Source organism: Colias eurytheme, chromosome 13 (assembly GCF_061535395.1).
Source record: "Colias eurytheme isolate Ceu_HAF_F1 chromosome 13, ilColEury1 Martin Lab GWU primary, whole genome shotgun sequence".
In the NCBI taxonomy this organism is placed as follows: domain Eukaryota; kingdom Metazoa; phylum Arthropoda; class Insecta; order Lepidoptera; family Pieridae; genus Colias; species Colias eurytheme.
Genome location: NC_142992.1, coordinates 8,747,239 through 8,769,245, shown reverse-complemented (window position 1 = coordinate 8,769,245; position 22,007 = coordinate 8,747,239). Strand labels below are relative to the sequence as shown.

The following is a 22,007-nucleotide window of genomic DNA, read 5'->3' as shown; positions in this document are numbered from 1 at the left end:
TTCACGATTCAATCAACAAAAATTTGAATCTATTTGATTGGCGATCTAAAAAATGTTACAGGCTTACCTCGGCGTGGTATTACACAATTATTTGCGAAGTAGCGAGTGCAAAGCGAACCGTAGAACATTTTTTGCAATCATTTTTTGATGGTTTCACGTTGTCTGTAGCGTTTGTACGTGCATCGAGATATTCGATATTTCAGCTATATTAATATTGGTAGAAGATTTTGTAACTCAATCAGAGTGAACTGAATTGAATATTTTGTAAAAGAGCTTTCTGTTCGCTTTTGTTGTGCGAAGGAGCATAAATGAAACATTATTTTCATAGCAAATTCAGAACCAATATAAGTCATAGTGAATGTTAAAAGTATTGTATTTTAGATAGATATTTTTTTTTGCAGTGTTGACAAGTCTATTAAAAAGCTCTTCCTTTGTTTAGACTATAAATTCATTTTTAAAGTTTTATAACGGAGATTTCGTTATTGATTTTTTGTTTTTAATAATAGATCGGTATCGATACTTACAATTTCTTTTAAAATAAATAGAATCAATTCAAACATTTGGATTTTTCATTGAACAAAGATATTACTTACATCTTCTGTCTTTAGTCGATCCTTGTTAATATGATATGACGAAAGTTTGTTTTCCCCTTTCCAGGAAATCAACGCGACCGATTTGACTATACATCTATGTATAAAATATGGCATGTTGTCTGGCTACGCACGAAAGCTCAATAACTATGAGTAGGAACACAATATAATACTATTTATATTATAGGTATATGGAAAGCCAAATCAAGATAGTGTCTTGAAGCGTTATGGTGTCAAACATAAATTGAATTTAAGTGATGACTTGTAGGAGGACTTGGCAAGTCCTTATTGGATGAATAGAAATTTGTATAATATTTTGTAGTTGCATAAAATATAATCTTTTGTTTTCGAAAATATTGTAATAGTATACTTATTTTACGGTTTAATAGAGGCATAATATGTGTTTTTACAAGAATATAAGACTCAAGCACGGATGTGGTACCTACCTACATTTTTATGCGTAATGCAATTCAAATCAAAATATTATAATTATATAATTTCTATTTACAAGGCGATAGTGCTTATAATACCATTGTATTAGATACTGTAGCTGTACAGCAGTATAGTCACAGTTAGAGATTTAATTCACTGAAACAATTATTATCAAATTGCACAGCACCACTCCATATAAAGCTAATACACAACAGCTAAAACCATTCGATAATCTCCACCATATTAAAAACGGTATATGGAAAAGGGAATTACGAACAGAGATTTGAGTCGTCAAAACAATACCCTTAATTGATAGTCTCTCCCACTGGGAGGGTGGTGGCTGCCTACCTGTTGCTACAAGTTGCCGGGCATACCTACTTGCAAAGTTTTTAAACAAGCTTTTACACTAATAGATGGAAAATGAACGCAGATTTTACAAGGGATTAAGGATTAACGTTTTTGTAATTAGCGCGTTGAAGGATCATCGGGGAACAATTTGTTTTATATTGAACTAGATTTCCGCCCGCGGCTTCGCCCGCGTTTGCAAAGGAAAACCCGCATAGTTCCCGTTCCCGTGGGATTTACGGGATAAAAACTATCCTATGTGTTAATCCAAGTTACCCTCTATATGTGTGCTAAATTTCATTGTAATCGGTTCAGTAGTTTTTACGTGAAAGAGTAACAAACATCCATACATCCATACATCCTTACAAACTTTCGCCTTTGTATTAGATGAAATGAAATTGAATTTTTATTAAGTGTATCAATAAGTTTTTTTAATACAAGTAAATCTATTTAATACCTAAATACTTTGTTTGTTTGAACGCGCTAATCTCGGGAATCTGGTTCAATTTGAAAAATTCTGTCGGTGTTAGATAGCCCATATATCTATATTATATCCTCTCGCTAAGACCTACAGGAGCGGAGCATTGCGGGTAAAACAGCGGAGTACAGCTAGTGTAATAATATAATACTGAGCACATGTTATTGCAATAATAATAAGTCATTCAAATTTTAAATAAGAACTGTACCTATTATATTGTTAGGTATAAAATGTGCTTGTGTAGCAAATAAAGAAAAAAAAATACAGTGTTTGTAAGGTGAGGTTGTTATGCAAAATCGCGTATTGTTTTTCAGGGTGTATGAGTGTGTTGTTTTTAATGCAGCTTAAACTCTAATTGGAGGTATTGATTTCGATAATAGAGCAGACGAATGTTTACCTTCATTATCGCGAGTGATCGTTCTAATTAATTTTATTGTTTTGGTAAGTTTATCGATGTATTCATTCTTTTGTGTCAATAACAAATATTAGGATTTATGCACATGTTTAGTACCTGGAGCTTTTCATATCAATAACCTGTAATAAAATATACCTACCATAAACTAAACTAAACACAAATTATTATTTAACTAAGTAGGTACCTTATTTATATGAAAGAAAAGCATCGTCTCTTTTTTAAATCCTTGTTTATAGGCACATCTACCAACTTCGGTAACAATAGTAGCTTGGTCATACAATATCTATGAAACAGGCTTGCACAACCCTGTTACGAAGCATATTGTACGTCATGTTCACTAGGATCATTTGTCAGTATACGCTACCGTATAGATAGCGTTATTGGAGCAACAATTCCATGTAAATAACTTGTGTTGTTTCCGAAATTCATGTCTTAATTTTGACAATTTTATTATATGATTAAAAACCTTGTGTTATAATGAAGAAGAATGCGAGAATGTGCTTTCACTTATAGATATTTTAAGATCAATATTAATAAAAGAATCGAATTTAGATGATACACCTTTTTTGTATGCATTAAAATAAGATATGAGTATGTGTGTACCTTTAAAAAAAAACATAAGTGTGTACTCTGTACTCTGTAGGTATGTGTATCTTTTTTCATGTCGTCGGTGTGTTAATTCAGTTATAGGTACCGCTTGATTGCGACCGCGGGCTCACTAGTTTTCGTGTAACAAAAACCCCAAAACCAAAACCGAATAGCATTTTAAAATCCCCTGAACTATTATGTATGTAGAAGTTTTTTGAAATTTTCATGGTGTGAAATATTACAAGATTTTTATTTGTAGCTCTATAGTTACAAATAGAAATCTTCTAATATTTCACACTAACAAAAAAATACTATTATTTCTTTCATCGAGATTCCAACCTAAAACTCCCAGTGCCAGGAGTTCATGATAAAAAAGCAAAAAATATTAGCTATGCTGAATACAACCAACGTTATACCTACGTTAGCATGAAAACACGGATCAAAGAGTTCTAGTATAATCTAGTGTTCAGAGATCTGCAAATACGCAAAGCTAATTAAATGGCACTTAAATCCAATGTCTAACAGGTTACATGTAACATGATGTTACCAATAGCATCGTGAAATGCTAGAATTACACCTAATTAGTTCTTGGAACGGATATTACAGGCGTTCGAATTTGAAATTCGAAGAAAATTTGAAAGCGAAACTAGCTTAATGTACGCGATACATTACTGCATACATAAGTTCCTAGTAATTAATCTGAGACAGTTGTTAACAATGTACAACGAACTGACAATTATTCCGTTTAAACTTCCTTGTTATACGTAGATTAGAGAGCGGGCATGCGTCTTAATGATCGTAAAGCTATTTACAAGTTGGATGTTTCAGAATGTTATAGCTAAAGTATTTACCTATAGTTTCTTAACTATAAATGACGTATAACATGCGTATAACGGAAGAAAGTGTCGTTGATATTAAACTATGTAGGTGATATTAAAATACGAACAAATCTTCTCTCAAGGATTAGAAAATATTCTCATGGAGCTTACGTGTAATATTTTCCAATTAGGTACATAATAAGATAATATATAACAGATCAAAATAAATAAATAAATAAATATAAATAAATATTATAGGACATTATTACACAAAATTCTTTGCTTTAGCCATGCTTTAGCTAATAAAGTGCGTATTAATATTCTTATTATATTATATAACTTACCTTATCTAGAAGTTACAAATCATGTTTCTTAGTTTTTATTATATTATAAACCTTACGTTTAATCTAAAAGTTACAAGTCATGTTTCGCCTTCATTTTTAAACTTCAATTTAAATCAAATTATTACTGCAATAAACGTTGTTCAATAAATAATAAAATATTTTTTATCTCTAAAACTAAAAAGATTTACCTGTAAAGACTGTGCATCCACCTGTTTTATTTGGAACAACAAGATGTGAACGTTTTCCCTTAAATCAAACGAAAGAAACGGAAATTAGGTCTCCGGTGCACTCAGCCACCGGATGCAATGCAAAATCAATAACCACGTTATTTATATATCCTCTACCTAATCTTTCAGAATAGGTTCGTCGTCAAACAGCGTTCAGAATAGGTTCTTTTTTTTTTCAGATTTGAATTCAGAACGCTCTTCTTAAGGTTCTTTTATTATATTGGTGTGGTTATGGTACAAACTTTTTTTATTTTCCTGGCCACTTGTAAGATGTGTGAATAAAGTGTTTATGTTTTTTTTTTATTTGTAACTAGCGGTCCGCCCCGGCTTCGCCCGTGGTACATATTTACGTTTTCTCTACATAAAAACCTTACTTACGTACTTCAAGGAATATAATAAAAAAAGAATTATCGAAATCGGTTCAGCCGTTCTCGAGTTATGCGCTTACCAACACATTTTGGGATTCATTTTTATATATAAGAAGAAGATGACGTGGTAATGTTGATGAGCAAAGACGTTGTGTTGGTTTCAGTATAAATAGTTCGAAATGGTTATATATATATATATATATATATATATTTTAATTAAATTAAGAAAGTGAATATTTATTATTTTTACGGTTTATCTTATAATTACTCTAGGTGTGAAACTACAAAATGACTCTGACTTTTATTGGAGGTTGTTTAAAATGTGATTCATTTCTTATTTGTTTTGACTGAAATAAAAAGGTTTCAGAGAACAGGAAGATTTTTAGTTTTTATTTTACTCTACAAAATAGAAATAATAATATCGTGATTGAATAGAGCTTATTGTTCGTAGCAGGGTATTTTCGGTCAAAATACTACACAGCTACGAACCTAAATGTAGACATACCTTTTGTTCTACGCTATACTAACTAAATCTCTCTCAGGGCTTTAAAAGCAATGCATTCAAAATTGCATTCTACGTGTATTTTGTTTAGGTTTAAAATGCAGCAGTATCCAAGCATTGTTCCCTTGTAATAGGATCCACCATTATTCAGATAGTATTACCTTTTTTGTTACAATATAAATACCGCGCTATTCAATATTTGTTTGTTAGACTGGCCGGTCGAACTTTATACAATATTGTGCGTTTTAATGAGATAGTACTAGAAGGCAAATAAAAACATGACATGCGAGGCTTTATAAATTGTATTATTGTACTTACGTTCACGTTATAGATGATAGATTAAAAATAATATCGAAATTACGTATTAAAGAAATATTTTCTTTAACTTATAGTGAGAGGAATGTTAGGAAAATTTATGTACATGTTCTTATTAAAGTATGAAATAAAAATCTACGACTTTCAGCAGTGAAATCAAAGGTTTCAATATAATAGACATTAATTTACCTCTGTATCATTTATAAGTTTTCTATAATTCTTAGAAAATTTATAATTTATTTGCAATATCTAGGTTCTACGAAGCGGCTCCCATGCTCTTAGAAGCTTAAAGACTTACAGTTAAATACTTAAATTAATTATTTGTTGATACTTATGTTAAAAAAAGCAATTAAACGAGTCGCATAACTAGGATTAAATATTATTTATCGCGAGCATATTTTAAACTTCTTAAAAGGATAAGTACGTATAGTTTCGATTTCGATGTTTTTCTAATTCCATCCTCCTTCATTTATTTCTCCACTCCCGTAGATGTTAACATCTACATGTAATTTTAATTTCAAATCAAATACTTATTTTTCTTTAAAATGTAGGTATGCAATTAAAACCTGTTTAAATTTATGGATGACGTAATAAAAAAGAGGAGGGACGCAGTGGGGATGAGGTAGGTAGAATCAGCTATGGCCGCTAGTTATTTACAAACATTTCCCACCTCAATTCGAGGAAAACTTATACAAACAAAATTCATACTAAATATTTTCAACGAACATGAAATTTTAAATTAATATTTCCCTTTGTGAACCGTTTTCCAATAGCTACGTTCCGCATATCGTTAATATGCATCCTACATACGGGTTTGCATTATTTGTAAATTCCATGGAATTCCATCAATACCAATGTAATGTACCCGGTATTAATTCGACTATCATTCGGCGAAACTCGCCGGTAATATTATTATAGCTCGGATTTTAAATCAATTCGATTCCAATCAAACATCCTTTGACGCAGCGAACGCTCTAATATGATGTTAATTTCTTTGCATGGAATGTTATCGGCGTATTGGAAAATTCCAAAACACAGCTAATAAAGCTTAGAATGGACCTGTATTGTGTTAGCGTAATAAAATGAACGCCGGGATCACAGACAAATGTGCACGCGATATGGGAGACAAAACACCGGTGCAATCAAAATAAGAAGAATCAATCTGTCCTTTTATTACCTATACTTACATGGCAGACGCTCAAATTAATTAGAATATTGTATTAATAGCTCTATGTGATGATAGTTGTGTAAATACAATATACATACATACCTCGGTGTATATGCGTTGTGATAATTAAGTTATCACTAAAAGGGGGAAATTGGGATTAAAATAATTTGATTTTCATTATTCAATTCAAGGAAATTTAATCAATTCTCTAGCGACAAATTATTTCATAATTGTTACTGGAAGTAATATAAATTTTAATTTTTTGACCATTCTAGGAAAATTTTGTTCCATCCGCGGCCATGCATGCATATTTAATTATGAGCAATTTAATTATTTTATATAATGAAATGTGTCAAACGAATAAAGCAAAGTTCACACGATTTATTTTCAATATAATCAAATTGTTTTCTCTATATTAATATGGTATTTATTAAAATAACTCTTATGTAGGTTATCCCATGAAGTTAGGACGTCCAGATCGAAACTCGTTAATAAACCTGAAGTTCTTCAACTTGGCCCTGAATTTTCCCTTCTTCTTCAAACGCCCCATCCTCTGAAGTGTTCTTATTGCTGGTAGAAACCGGTACAGAGCATTCATCTCATCTCCCATACAAAACAGGAACGAAGATTCTATGTAAGCTGAAATAAAAAAAAATGCATTCAGATTAAATAATGTGATACTAACAATTAAAAAGGTTTTAATAGAATAAGTTTCCTAGGATACAAGTTTCAGGTCAACATTGAAACACAAAAATATATTATGGTACTAATACAAAGTTCACTTAACAATATGAAGCATTTTTTATAAAGTCGTTATTACTTATATTGTACCATTTATTCTCATAATATAATAATACACAATGCATTTCACATGCATTTGCAAGATTAGAAAAATTCTCCATTTTATCATGAAATACATTGTGAAAGCTACTTTAGTCCGTACCGGGAAACATCTCCACCCTTTGAAACGCGCTTTTTCAATGATTTCTCAGAATCGCTGAAAAATAATTATTGCATATAATGGCCACCAAAATGTATGATCGTGATTATTTAAGACCTATGACTGTCGCTAAGAAGCAATTTTGTATACCTCCAATCGAATAACTACATGAATCGAATGCAATAACTTTGACAATTCAACCACATTATATCATTTCCACTGCACAATCGGATATAACACGCAATACCTGGCTTTACATGACCTCAGACGCATTGTGTACACAACCGAATCTCAATAGCAGCCCAGGTAATATAGCATTGATATCCGATATCCAGCGCTTTGACGTCGACAGCTACGAACGTGTGTCAACGCAGCCGTCGCGCCTCGGGCTAGCTATGCAGCCAACCTGCTCTGTGTTTGACTACAAACATGATGCCAATCACAATATTGATATGGTCATTTTTTAGCGCACTACCCTCAAAGGGTATGAAGCGAGGTTAATCAATAGCCGTCCACGTGTTCTTTGGGAACAATTTTTTAAAATCGCGTTCATTGTGCTATTTTTGTCACAAAGCGATTCCGTTGGCACCGGGATGGCAGGAGTAAATTTGGTTTTGACGGCGCTTAAAATCAAAGGACATATTCTTATGTGTGCTTTTTCACGCCTTTCAATATTGTTGAAGGCTGAAGGCATGACGTCGTTTCTGAAAGCTTTTGAGTTGAAGGCTCGGTTGTTAATATCGTATCGAGTAGGTAAATCTCAATTAAGTTATATAGTAAAAAGGCATAAAGACTTTAGATAATATAAACTACCCTCAAAAAGACCATTTAACATTTGAGATTAATTGAAGAATAAATAAAGAGTAGAAAAAAGAATAAAATTAGCAAAAACTTCAGTGAATGTGTTTTAGTATCATCATTTCATAATTTCTAATTATCATTACGAAAAACGTACGGTATGCAATGCGATAAACAATCAACAACAGATAATTTCTCATCCAATAATTATAAGCCCAAAATAATTGAGGCACAAATATCGGATACAAGTGGGCCCCGTGAGCTCTTGACATTGAACTTGAGGGGCACTTCGCGTGGGCTGCGAGACGACCCCTCACAAACATACCTGTGATGGTGTCTCTTCACAATGGCCAGCGTTGGGCCAACAAATGATCGTCTATGTATGCCACTGCTATGGCTATTATGGGCCGTCTTTACAATGGGCAGCGTTGGCCCAACAAAATAACGTCGATGTTTGCCGCCATTAAATAAATAAATAAAATAAATAGAAAATAATTACGGTGATTACATAAACATCTATAATAACGGCCGATCATAGACATTTAAGCTGCGATTCCATCAAAGAAGTGCGAGGAAAATGTCTCACGTATGACGTAAGGCAAACTGTGCGATGATGCTAAGCTGTAAAATGTCATTTTTAGCTCAAAAAAAAATAAACATACCTCGCACGCACTCCTCGCAGACATTTCTCGCACACATCTCACGCTTGTTTTGTATGCGCAGAAAACCTAGCACCGGTGAGCCGTTTTCACCAGAGATGTGCTGAGCGAGGCGAGGTGAATGAAGCGATATGATTGGTTTATTAAAAACATATCCCTCGCTAGGCATCCTCGCACATCTTTGGTGGAAAAGCGGGTGATTTTAATAAGTCGTCTTCAAAATGGTCAGCGTTGGAAAAACAAATGATCGTCGATGTTTACTTTGACGTCTGATCATAGAACTTACGGCCCTCTTCGTTATCCTGCAGATTGCCTCTACTCGCCCAACGCTGCCTATTGTGAAGAGAGTCTATTATATCTGTACTTTGCTTCGTTTGATAAGGATACACCTTTAAGATCCGTTGCTTAGCAACGTTGTTGTGAAGCATTGATAACATTGTCTTTTGTTTGTTGAAAAATATTTTGTTATGGCTACGCTGTGTAAGTGCGTAGGAATTTTCTGTTAATTAAAAAGCTTTCTGTAATGTTTATTTTTAGGAATTAATGAACTCAATTACCAATCTTTAGAAAATACAAACAAAAGAATTGTCTGTGTCGTTTTTTAAATTATTTCCATAGCAACTTATCCTTTAGGTTGCTACGCACATTATTGAAATAATTAGCCTGACCAAAAATAATTAAATAGTTACTAGCCATGGTTACTAGTATAACTATAATATTACCTGGATAACCGTGGCCATCCACAACTTTATCAAAGTTTTTTGTTTTAATTTTTATTTGTTTCTTGTTAAAATGGAGATTTAAAGGCGCTGTATCTAGTCTTAATTTAAAAATCAAAAATAGTAGTCATGAAAATTGATTTTACCCCAAAATTATTCTTTTCTGCATACGAATTCGGTAGATAATTCTGATAAGCAAAAAGAAGAGCCGTACTAAAATTATAAATGGAAATTAACCCTGTCTTAACTTCTATATTTTAAGCCTGCAATTTTAAAAAGATTATAATGTACATATTTTTAGATAGAACCCGGATGAAGGACGTTTTTTTGCCAGGAAATACCTTGAATGAAGTGAAAAAGGTATTAGGAAATAAATTTGTATCCCGCAATTATGTAAGAGATGCCGAGATAGAAAAACACGTACTTATTTGAGAAAAATATGAGCCTATTGTTATAAGCGTTTTACCATTGATAAGATTTAAAATATTATTAATTTAAACTAAAGTTTTACACGCTATGTTTTTTAATATTATGACACTTTTTATGGAATTTTATTTCAGTTTAAATTGAGTTGAGCTTTTCAAATAATATGGTATTTATATTTCGCGACGTGGGTAAATTATTCGATTCTTTCACAATATTAAATTCACAAAGCTAAGAAGCAAACAATACCGTAACGATAATTATTATACCTTAAAAATATGGTACACAATAATACATTTCCATACAAAATCTACCGCAAAAATATACAAACTTCGAAAATAAACTTGTAAGTAGTTAGATACATCACTATTCTTTCATCTTACTTATATTCTCGATGTATATTCTACTAAATTATTTAACTACAGGTAAATTAGCTTGGAGAAATTTTTGCGTTTGTAGTAGTGTATGGTCAGCAAATAAAATAAAACAACATTTTATTTTTAGTTTTTATTTTATACAGGGTTACTTGTAAAACACCAGCAACCTCGCAGGACAAGATAGCTAACATCATAAGTAACAACATTTGTTCTACGACTTTTGGCATAACGCAATAAATTATTTTTAAATGATTTTTTAAACTTTTATTGTACTCTCCTTACATTTGTAAGTCTATGTTCTATTAATTATCGGATGGACGACGCGACGCCCCCTTCCCCCTCTCGTTCGCTTTTTGTTTACGTAATTTTTGGGAGGCGTAGAGTTTATAATATTCAGACGGAAAATTAAATGAATATTTATTTTTGTATGAAAATAAAATCTAACAAATTATCAAAAGTCGAAATGTTGTTACTTATGATGTTAGCTATCTTGTCCTGCGAGGTTGCCGGTGTTTTACAAGTAACCCTGTATATACAGGGTGTCCCAAAAAGTAGTGATGAACGGAAGCTGGGAAGTAGAGGACCAAGAGGGCTATCCGAATCACCCCCATGTGTGTTATGCGATTTTTCGTATTTTCAGAGTTATTACATTTTTTTCAATTTTTCATCTATCGCCGAGTACGATGAGATTTTTATTTATGGTGACGTGAATTATTGCGCTAGATGCTTGATTTTTTTTTGTGTGCTAAGCTGAAAAATAGGCCAATTCAGTATGGTAACATTTACTATCGTTAGATCTTCGAATGGAATAAAAAAAAGAATTAAATGCCAAGAAAGATAAAATTACCCAGTATGTTCATAACTTCAAGGGCCCATAAAAAAATAAAATCACATAAAAAAGGTTTTCCATTTGGCTTTTAAAAACTTGCTCTATCGATCAGGTAGCTACCCTAAAAATTTCATTTTATTATTCTGAAGGCTTCAATCGAAAAATTGAAATCTAAATGTGGTAAGTGCAAAATTTTTATTAACAAGATGATCATTAAAACCAATAAATAGGTGTTTAATTACCAGAATATTTTTAAATAGCCCCGCTGTTGCTCAGTGCAAGTGCAACATCACCGTAAAAAGTTGTCTTTTAAATGTCTGAATGCTTTTTTATCATTTTTAATGGTTTCTTCTGCTACTATGAATTTCCGGGTTATTTCGTCCAAATTGGGGCATTCTCTCAAGTAGCCGAGGTCTTTTTAGTATCCCCATTGAAACAAATCAATGGGGTTTAGGTCGAGGGACCGTGGAGGCCAGGCTTTAAAGCAGGCGTCACCGGCGCATGCGCAGGCTGCAACGACCAATCCATCTTTCAGGGTATTTTTGCCCTTTAGCCTGGCCTCCACGGTCTCCGGACATAAACCCTATTGAATTTTTTCCGTGGGGATACTACAAAGACGAGAGACTGCCACAATTTGGACGAAATAATCCGGAAATTCATAGTAGCAGAAGAAACCATTAAATATGATAAAAGAGCATTCAGACATTAAAAAGACAACTTTTTACGGTGATGTCGCACTTGCATTGAGCAAAAGCGGGGCTATTTAAAAAAAAATCATTTTAAACACCTATTTATTGGTTTTAATGATCATCATGTTAATAAAAATTTTGCACTTACCACATTTAGATTTCAATTTTTCAATTGAAGCCTTCAGAATAATAAAATGAAATTTTTAGGGTAGCTACCTGATTGATAGAGCAAGTTTTTAAAAGCCAAATGGAAAACCTTTTTTATGTGATTTTATTTTTTTATGGGCCCTTGAAGTTATGAACATACTGGGTAATTTTATCTTTCTTGGCATTTAATTCTTTTTTTTATTCCATTCGAAGATCTAACGATAGTAAATGTTACCATACTGAATTGGCCTATCTTTCAGCTTAGCACACAAAAAAAAATCAAGCATCTAGCGCAATAATTCACGTCACCATAAATAAAAATCTCATCGTACTCGGCGATAGATGAAAAATTGAAAAAAATGTAATAACTCCGAAAATACGAAAAATCGCATAACACACATGGGGGTGATTCGGATAGCCCTCTAAGTCCTCTACCTCCCAGCTTCAGTATATCACTACTTTTTGGGACACCCTGTATAAGGGATTTTAAATTAAACTATATGTGTTTCTCCTCTGAAAAAGATGAGACTTTATTTGAATATTTGCTCATTTAACATACATATAACTTTTACATTAACAATGTTACTAAAATGAAAAATTTACTAACCTGAAAAAGAAACGACATTTAAAGTTTAATTCTTTAGTTTGAGAAGTCAAAGGCTTGCCTCGACCATGTTTTAACACTGGAGCCATATTGAATTAACAATATAAAGTTACAACACTTACACACAAATTAAACACTAGTTATGGCCCTGCCTTCATACAAAACTGCTGAATACGCCGTTCGCACGGGAATAGAATGTGGATGCGATTTCCCTTAGTTAGCATCCAAGCTTACGTCTTTATAATTATTAAACTGTATAAATTCATTCTTTAACTCCGGTCTGCATCGTGCAGACATGGGTGTAAAAGTCTCATTTTAGCTATTAAATGTAGTTTTTAAGTACATCTGAGTTTTCATTTGGGGCCTCCGGCTGCGGGACATGTAATTCACTTCAACAAATATTATAACAATAATAACAAATAATAACAACAATCAACAAATACAAAATTTATCAATTAAACTACGTACATAATAATTATAATTTTTGAATGAAATGTGCTTTATGTTCTAACGCTACCAAACGACTGCACGTGGCACCTGCGGACAGCGTAAACTGGTTTATTCTGGTTTTGTGCGTGTTTCCACTTTCCACTATCAAGTGACGATTTATTTATTTGTTTTGTTTCGTAATTATTATGGTCAAATATTAATTATGAAACAAATTATTATGGACACGATATTTTATTGTTTCACGGTAGTCGCCTTGTCGTTTGCTCAAGGACGTAAAATTGAATGATATATTTTTTTTTATAAAGTCAAAACCATTTTCTTTCAAATAAAAACTTGTTTTTATTGAAAACAAAAGTGTTGCTAGGAATAAGTATAAAATTAAATAGTAATGTTAGGATATCGAAACATTTTTGTATGGGCCAGAACGATATAGTGGAAACGCGCTCTAAGATCTGAGTAATATACACACCACTACATATGCAAAAATTTCTCCAAGCTAATTTACCTGTAGTTAACGTAAAAACTGTTAATGACTGCTAAGAAAAAAAAATTGTTAATAAAACCTATTTCGTCAAAATGAATCTGATCGATGCGAGCATGTGAGCGCTGACTGACTGACCTACTGTAAAGTATGTTATGGTGCCATGAATCTCTTCCCGAATTTTGTTGCGTTAATTTTGCTGTTTGAATAATTATTAAGTAGGTCATTGATATGCATTTTTAATATTGCATTGATTGATATTTAGATAATGAAATTTTATGCGTAAAATTAATGCGAAAAATTATATGCGTAGCTACATTTTGTTCATACTTTAGTTTATTTTAAGAAACAAATATTTTTGAAACCTCTTCATACCTAACTACTATAATATGAATTAAAAGTCCAATAAATAAATGTATTTATTAATACCTATTTTAGAATCAACTTTTAATGAACAAAATCTCTACAGAGCTTCTGACAAACTCTACAAAATAACCGTCGTATATTAATACAAAAAAATAAAAATTGTATTTCAAAATAAACTAAGTCCATACTCACACGAGCTATGTGAAGTACTGCTTTTATTTTCCCAAAACATCTTACATTGAGCTACGTCCATAAAACAATGGTTTTTGAACATTAAAGCCGGTTCCCGGGCCACTATTCCGGGAACGCCACAAACCGGGGCGTATGTGTCCGGACATTTCTGTAAATTAATTAAATATCTATTTATAAATAAATAAATAATGAAGAAAGAAAGGAGTTTTAGTTCAATAAGAAACAGACAAAATTTTTTTACTGAAACCGATAAAAAATTATTAAAAAGTATTATTTTTCTTTCAATAAAATACATTAAACAATGTCTTAAAGGATTGTTCCTTTATTTTAAATAGAACTCAGGACGATATTTGCATTTTAAATCTATATTCAGAGAGATAGATACGCTCTATGTAACTTTACATGTTCCGTCGGCATAAATTGGCCTACAAATTGTAAATGTGATTATTTTCAGATGTATGTACAGAAATATTCTAAAACATATATTGTTAAGATGCTGACAATTTACTTGTTCAGATATTAACCGACCGCACCAAAAAGAAACAGATTTTAAGGATTTTTAGAGAATTTTTAGTTCTAAGGACTTCCAATATTTTTATCTACTCTTTTATTCAAATTGAGAACACTAGAAGGTCCACCAAGTAATGTTTGAAATATCTTTAAAAATCTCTCGAAAGAAAAATCTTATAAAATATTCTATCATACCCAGAAATCGTACTTCAATGTCCAGCCATTCGTAAGCAAAGTGAATACTGTTATAATACACGAACGGGACAATAATATAGGTAATATTATGTCTCGGTATCTATTGAGACAACAGATTTAAATTCAACGGAAAGTTCTAACTATGTTGGTTGGTTTTTCCTTTCACTGAATTGATGCGAACCCAGGGCAATCGCTAGTATAAGATAAACTATTATTTTACTGATGTCGATCGTCGTGCATCCAAGTGGAATAATTTAATTTCAATTATTTCTATTTTCATAGAGATGTAAGATATTTGGATGGCCATTATTACATAAAATATTTAATACTCTATATCGTAGATATATAGGTAGGTACCATGGATGAGTTATTTCAAAAAGAATTTGAAATGCATGTATTTATACCTATTTTCAAGCAAAATTATTTTTTTACTCTATCGGTTCTGTTTATATCGAGGTTGAATTGAAAATTTTTTAATCAGTTTTATTTCATAGAGATGCAATAAAAATCCTTACACTAAACACTCAATAATTTCACTAACCCTCATTTAAATTTCCACCAGTAATATTAAATCACTCTTAAGTGATAAGGCCGCCTTCTGTGATGTTTTTCTCTTAGAATAAGTTTTGTTTGTATTTTATGTATTGTGGCAGCACAATAAAGAGTATAAATAAATAAATAAATCTTTTCTCTTTTGTATGAATACTACACGTTTTACAAAACTTTATTCTTTATTCATTTCTATTAGAAGCGAACATCAAAACCTGTCAATAACACCTTTATTAAAAACATATTGTACATGCCAAACAAAAACCCTTTTTTGCCACAATCCATAGCAGAACAAAAAACATTCACGACTGTACGTGACCGCTATGACGGCAAGAGATGGAAACAATAATTTCAATTTTTTTTAATGATTTTAAAATATTTTGAGAAAACTAACTTTTTTAATTATTGTGACTAACTTCTGTTGTAACTTTCAGTACGTATCCTACATAATTACATATAGGGAATCGAAATAAAATGAAAATATCGTCATAATAAAAGTTCTAGAAGTTTAAAGTTTGATGACATCATCATGTGACTACCATTGTGGGCCATTACAAAACCCACATGGAACGTCTTTGTCCCCGTAGTAGAGATAAAATTAGTATGATTAAGTTAAATATTAAAGTACCTAAAGTAATATTGTATTCATGTTGGAAAAACCTTAAAAATTACGCGCTTTTTCCCTATTGAAATAACATTAATTGGTAAGCTTACCTCCACCTCATCTTTAACATCTGAAAGATCACACAAAGATCATATTTATATTAATAGATTTATAATGAGCAACATACCGTTGGGCACTTGTGGTAGCATGACGATAGCGTAGGCTGGTGATAAGTATCGTTCTTCTTTTCCTTGGGAATATCAATCAGAGGTACAAATATCTTGATTGGCCCAGCGTTCTTTATCAGCCTACGCCTTGTGTTGAGAGGATTCATTTCTTTCATCGGTAAATCGAAAACATGAGTCGCGGCAAAGAAATTATCAATCGTATCATTAATATCAGTATTTTTCCCAAGCATTGCGCCATTTATAATAACCAAATTTCTTATAGCATTAATTTGATCTTTGATGTTTCTATTAATGTCATTTAATTCTTGTACTTGAGTGGTTTCACTATAATTTAGTGCTGAATTACAAATAAAAAGATCTGTTTGAAAGAAATCTGTGCGTTCTTTACAATTTACTTCGTATAATTCACATTTGTTGCGAAATAATCTTATTCTATATCCTGGTCCGTCTTGTCGTATACCACATACTTCTTTGTTTTCAGTATTATTACAATCATGAATTACACAATTATTTTCAGGTCTATCCTTAATACTGCCGCCATTTAATTTTTTAACATTATTGGTCCTGTTTTCATTTGGAAAAGCTTCATTACAGTACTCCATATTGATTATTCCGTAAGCTGAAATATTATTTCGAATAAAGCGGATGTAATTTAAAAGGAATCGAAAATGTAATATTGTTTTAACTGAAAATTAATCCCAAAAACGTAGCGGCAACAAAAGCGCTGATATTTCAATGAAACTTGCAGTATTCGGCGCAGAATATTTACCAGACATGAACATTTTCCAAATTCTCATATAAAATATGAAAAGAGATTATTTTACGTGGGAAGGGACATCAAAAGAATGATTAAAACTGTATTAAATGTAGGTAATAAATTTGTTTTAAAGGTTCATGTTACGGACAAAAGTTGTCTATAATTTAATTTACGCACTTTTAAAATAAAATTAATGTTATAACATCGGTTACTTTTTATCTATACGGCGTAGCACACCGACGCATTCGCGTGCGGCAGCGAAACAACGAAAAATCTGTCAGTAGTGTGGCAGGATTTCGCATATGATATGTCTCACTCTAGCACATAGATAGATGAAATAGTTGCGTCCTTGTCAGTATTGTTTCGCAAGGAACTGCGAAATGGTCATTACACAGACGTATTGCGAAAAATTTTCGAAAACATTGCTGTGTGTACTAACGTTTCGCAGATATTTCGCTACGCAGTAGTTTCGCAGAGATTCGCTGCCGCACGAGAATGCGTAGGTGTAGGTACGGCGATAATTACTATAACTACTAGGTAACGACTCTAAGTGTTTAGTTTTTTAAAGATTTTTTATCTTTATCTAGATGGAAATGGATCTTTGAAAGTTAAAAAAAAATGTTTTTGCTAATTCCGCGTTTCCACCTGCAAGTAAACTTGCAAGCTGCTGTCAGACAGACTGTCGGACATTTCTTGCGCAAGTTTTCTTGCAGATGGACAGGCGGCCTAAGAAAATCAACAATTAGGTACCTAAATCACATTACAAGTTTACAATTTAATTTATATTTAATCAGAATCAAATCAGTGTTTTCATCATCTCTTTGTAAAACATAATATTCACGTTGTTTTTTCTAGTGTTTGATTTTATGGCAGTATTAAACATTTAGAAATTAAAGATTTTAACGTTCGCTACAAAGTAAAATTTGTTTACTAGGAGTGTTCGAATCACAAATTTGTTTAAGACCTAATGTAAAGGAAAGAAAGAAATAATTTTAATTTCATTTGAAACGTCGGGATGATAGGTAATCCGTAATATAATGAACAAACCGCGTTTAAAATCCGTTAAAATATTTTATTTCTAAAGGTAAGTATTCATATTTTTCATCATATAGCTCTATAATTAGTAGGTATGCACCATGCGCTTCAATTATTTTGTCATAGCTAATTTAATTTCGATATCTGGTGTAGATTTAATCCGTCTGGTGATGGCTTTAATAAATCCTAATGGACACTAAAAGGTTTTTGTTTTAGGTTGTTTTTGCATGGACAAGGGTCTTAAACCGTGTTATGAGTTATGACGTTTTTCTTATTGCGTTTTGCAGTTTTGGAAAAGTGTTGTACCTACCTCGTATGAAAAACAGTTATTACTTATTACCTACAGTGATTGTATTCTCTTCGAGTTATTATTTGAATAATCACCTCGTAATGTCTGATCCTTTTTGCTCAATATGAATGACTTTTTAATTTATAAACAGTATAAAAAATAAAAATATACATAACTAAGTAGGTAAATCGCAATTCAATAATATAGTTTAAATGTTAGGTTATATTATTTATAGTAGGTACCTGTAGTATTATTTACCGTCAAATATTTCACAGAACAATATGTGAAATCGATATACATATTTCGTCTATACGAAATAGGCTTTATACTTTATTGAGTTGGTACATCGAATTTACGCTCCATCGAAATGTGGTTTATTTGAACAATGCTTTTAGTTGTTATTCAAATGTTTGAATAGATTGAACATTAGCAAACAAATGAAATACCTAGGTACAAATTGTGATATCGCTACTTGATTAAATAGATTTTATCAGTGTAGTTTTATAAAAAAGCTATCCGCAATAATGTCCAAGGTTTGTTTAACCTACCTAATTTCTAAAATTCAATAATCTACTGAAAGGAAAATCTAGTGTAGAAATTATTTTTACCGATTTAAACCCACATTATGTATTTTAGATTCACCTCATATTAAAGCGCAATAACATAATAATTCATCCACTCACAATATATTTAATGAGTTCAAATGCTTTTAAACGCATTAAAATTAAGTTTTGCTAAAATATATTACGATTTAACTTGTTGCTGGGAAAGCGGCTTATTCTACGCGAATGATGTAAGCTGATAAAAGCCACTTGAATACATTTTACTGTACGTAGACTTCTTAGAAATAAACTATGAAGTTATAACATCAAGATACAATGAATCTTCGCACATCAGTGAGTTACAACATACAATCGTTGACATGTGTAAGCTTACAGAATTTAAAAGAAAGAAGTTTAAAGTCCCTTCTATTATTGGAAAGTTGAAGAAAGAATACAAGAACTACGTAGAATTCTGTTAAACACATGTTACATGTTTTCTTGTGTATTCTTTAAGATTTCTATTGTCTGCATTGCATTGTGAAAATTTCTAACAGTTACCAATACTACATATTTATATTTTGTTATTTGTATATTAAGTAATTAATTATTATTCTTTTTAATAAATTCGATAATTTACGCGCTCGCTCATCCTTACGAGCGTAATATTCACAATACCGCCTAATATTTATAGAATTTATAGAACTCACTCCAGTTTTGTGTATCGATTGGCAGAAACTATACCAGTGGTTATTCTATGCATCAAGCAAAGAGGCAAGACACAGGTCAAACACGACGAGACGAGAGGGGGAACACTTTAAAGCTTTTTATTGTGTTATGGGTCTGCAGCCGCGGGCTCCCTGCCTGCATAGTACAAAATATTCCGTGGCCTGACCAATATTGCGAAAAATGGAAGCTATATGGATATGTATAAGAGATTAGTCCGTGCTGCCTGTCCTAATTTATTAGCATAAGGGGAATCACAATCAAATCAAATCAAGCTTTGTGACTCGAACACTTAATTGAATTAAACTTTAATTTACCTACCTAAGTATAATTTTACATATTGAAAAATAAATATGAGAAAGAACTATATAAATATGAGAAAGAACTATTATATTATGCAACCATGTTTTACATTATCCTGCTTAACTCTTTAGATAATGTTAAGAGTTGTTAATACTTACATAGGTATTTTCGCATATGAATCTCAACTTATTGTTTTACTGTCATCTACTACCTAGTTACATAATAATGGAACAATATATTTTCTTATTACCTAATTTTTCGTCAACGTTACAACCATAACGCAACAACTGACACTCGTTCTCAAATAATTTCAATCGGAACCCATCACCTTCCTCGCGAATGCCGCAGACTTCATCCTTTACTTCATCGCACTTTATATTGGCACAAAATTGCATTTTCTCCCAGTCTTCAGTATTCACATAAGTTATTGTAAGTACGAGGAAATAGTGCTTCATGGCATGAGATTAAATTTTCCGCATGAATGCTCGTGTTTGTATGATTTGTTTTATCTTTCAATAGTTATGAGGAAGGCATAATGTACTTATGGTCCTTGTGTTTGCTGTTCGACGTAAATACATAGATATATTTTGCTTCTAGTAATATCCATGTTATATCAAATATTATCATAAGATTTTACATTAAAAATAGGAATGCATTTTGAATATTAACTGTACAAATATTTAGATTTACGAGAGATGTCTTCGCAATTTTCATATTGCGAAAGCTCTTTCCAAGAAATCGCATATTATAATTTCCCATATGGCTTCGTTCGGACTTCACAACATTACATGATAAAATGCTCCACACTCTATAGGTACCACCACATCTCATTCGCCAAAGTATCTCTTTTTTAACTGAACCAAACACTGAATAACACTTATTTCTACAGTATTTATTTTATTTTGCTTCAATCTAACAAATAAATCCCTAGAATGGTGTAAGTATCTTTTATTAGATATTTTGTGTATAAAACGTGGAGTTAGATAATATAGTAGTAATAATCTGGCGAATCTGAAGCTGACGCTTGTAGATATTATAGTTACCTATTTTATTAAATTTCATACTATAAAATAATAATATTTATACTTAACCTAAACAAGTAAGTAGGTAACTAAACGTATATTTTCAATATGTATCGTGTTTTATTTATCTAATTACGAATACTTATACATGAAAATATATATCCTTATAATAATAATACTATGTATAATATTATTATTAATTATGTATAATATTATTACCTATTATTATAAGGATAATAAACTATACTCCAATCTCGTTGTTGTTGTCATTTAATACGATTTTAGGGAGCCCCTGTCTGTTGTCAGACTAATTACCCAGTACTCTCGTTAGAATATAGGTATTTAGAACTATAACTTGGTAAAAGAAATAAAATACCTATGGAAGAATTATCGACAAAATTCCCATAATTCTCATCCCAAAATATAAAACATAACTATTTACCGGTAGCAGATTAAAAAAAACCGCAAATTCAATTACTGGTATTTAATTATTATCTAATAATAGAGATAGAAGTATTGTTAAACAAAACGAGGGCGGAGAACTATCATAATAATTATTATTGGTTTATTGCTCTACTTATGTGTATTATAATACCGGAGAAGTCTAGTTAATAATGTTATGTAAAAGAAAAAACTAGTATAATAATAACTATACGGTTAAAATACTTTATTTATTTAGAGCTAGTAATACGTACTTAAAAATTTAAAATATCACAGAATTATTGTAGATACAAACTAAGTATCTGTTATAAATAAAAGTAAAAAGAAAAACCAAATCTGTCACGGATGTCAACTCGTTGTGAAAGGCGGGAAATATTTACATTCATTCATTTATTTAATATCATATCCCAATAACCAAGAAGAGAATGAATTTATCAGTTTGTAAAAGATTAAATATCCCATATTTTAGAATAAAACTCATTAAGAAATACAATGTCATTATTAAATAATGTGATCAAATATCATTGAGTTGTTTACAAATATATATTTGCCACCAATTGTTGCATGTCGTATGAAGGTCTATAG

The 22,007-nt window shown here is 31.6% G+C and overlaps 1 protein-coding gene across 1 annotated transcript; it reads right to left on the bottom strand.

Annotated features, from left to right (window-relative positions):
- Positions 1-6,946: 6,946 nt before the first annotated feature.
- LOC149903589 (uncharacterized) lies at positions 6,947-20,414 on the bottom strand. The gene is made up of 4 exons (XM_090108501.1): positions 20,210-20,414; positions 16,310-16,929; positions 14,265-14,412; positions 6,947-7,229 (listed from the first exon to the last, which is right to left on the bottom strand). The coding sequence occupies exons 1-4, from the start codon at positions 20,412-20,414 to the stop codon at positions 7,042-7,044; spliced, it is 1,161 nt and encodes a 386-aa protein (XP_089964627.1). The 3' UTR covers positions 6,947-7,041.
- Positions 20,415-22,007: the final 1,593 nt, after the last annotated feature.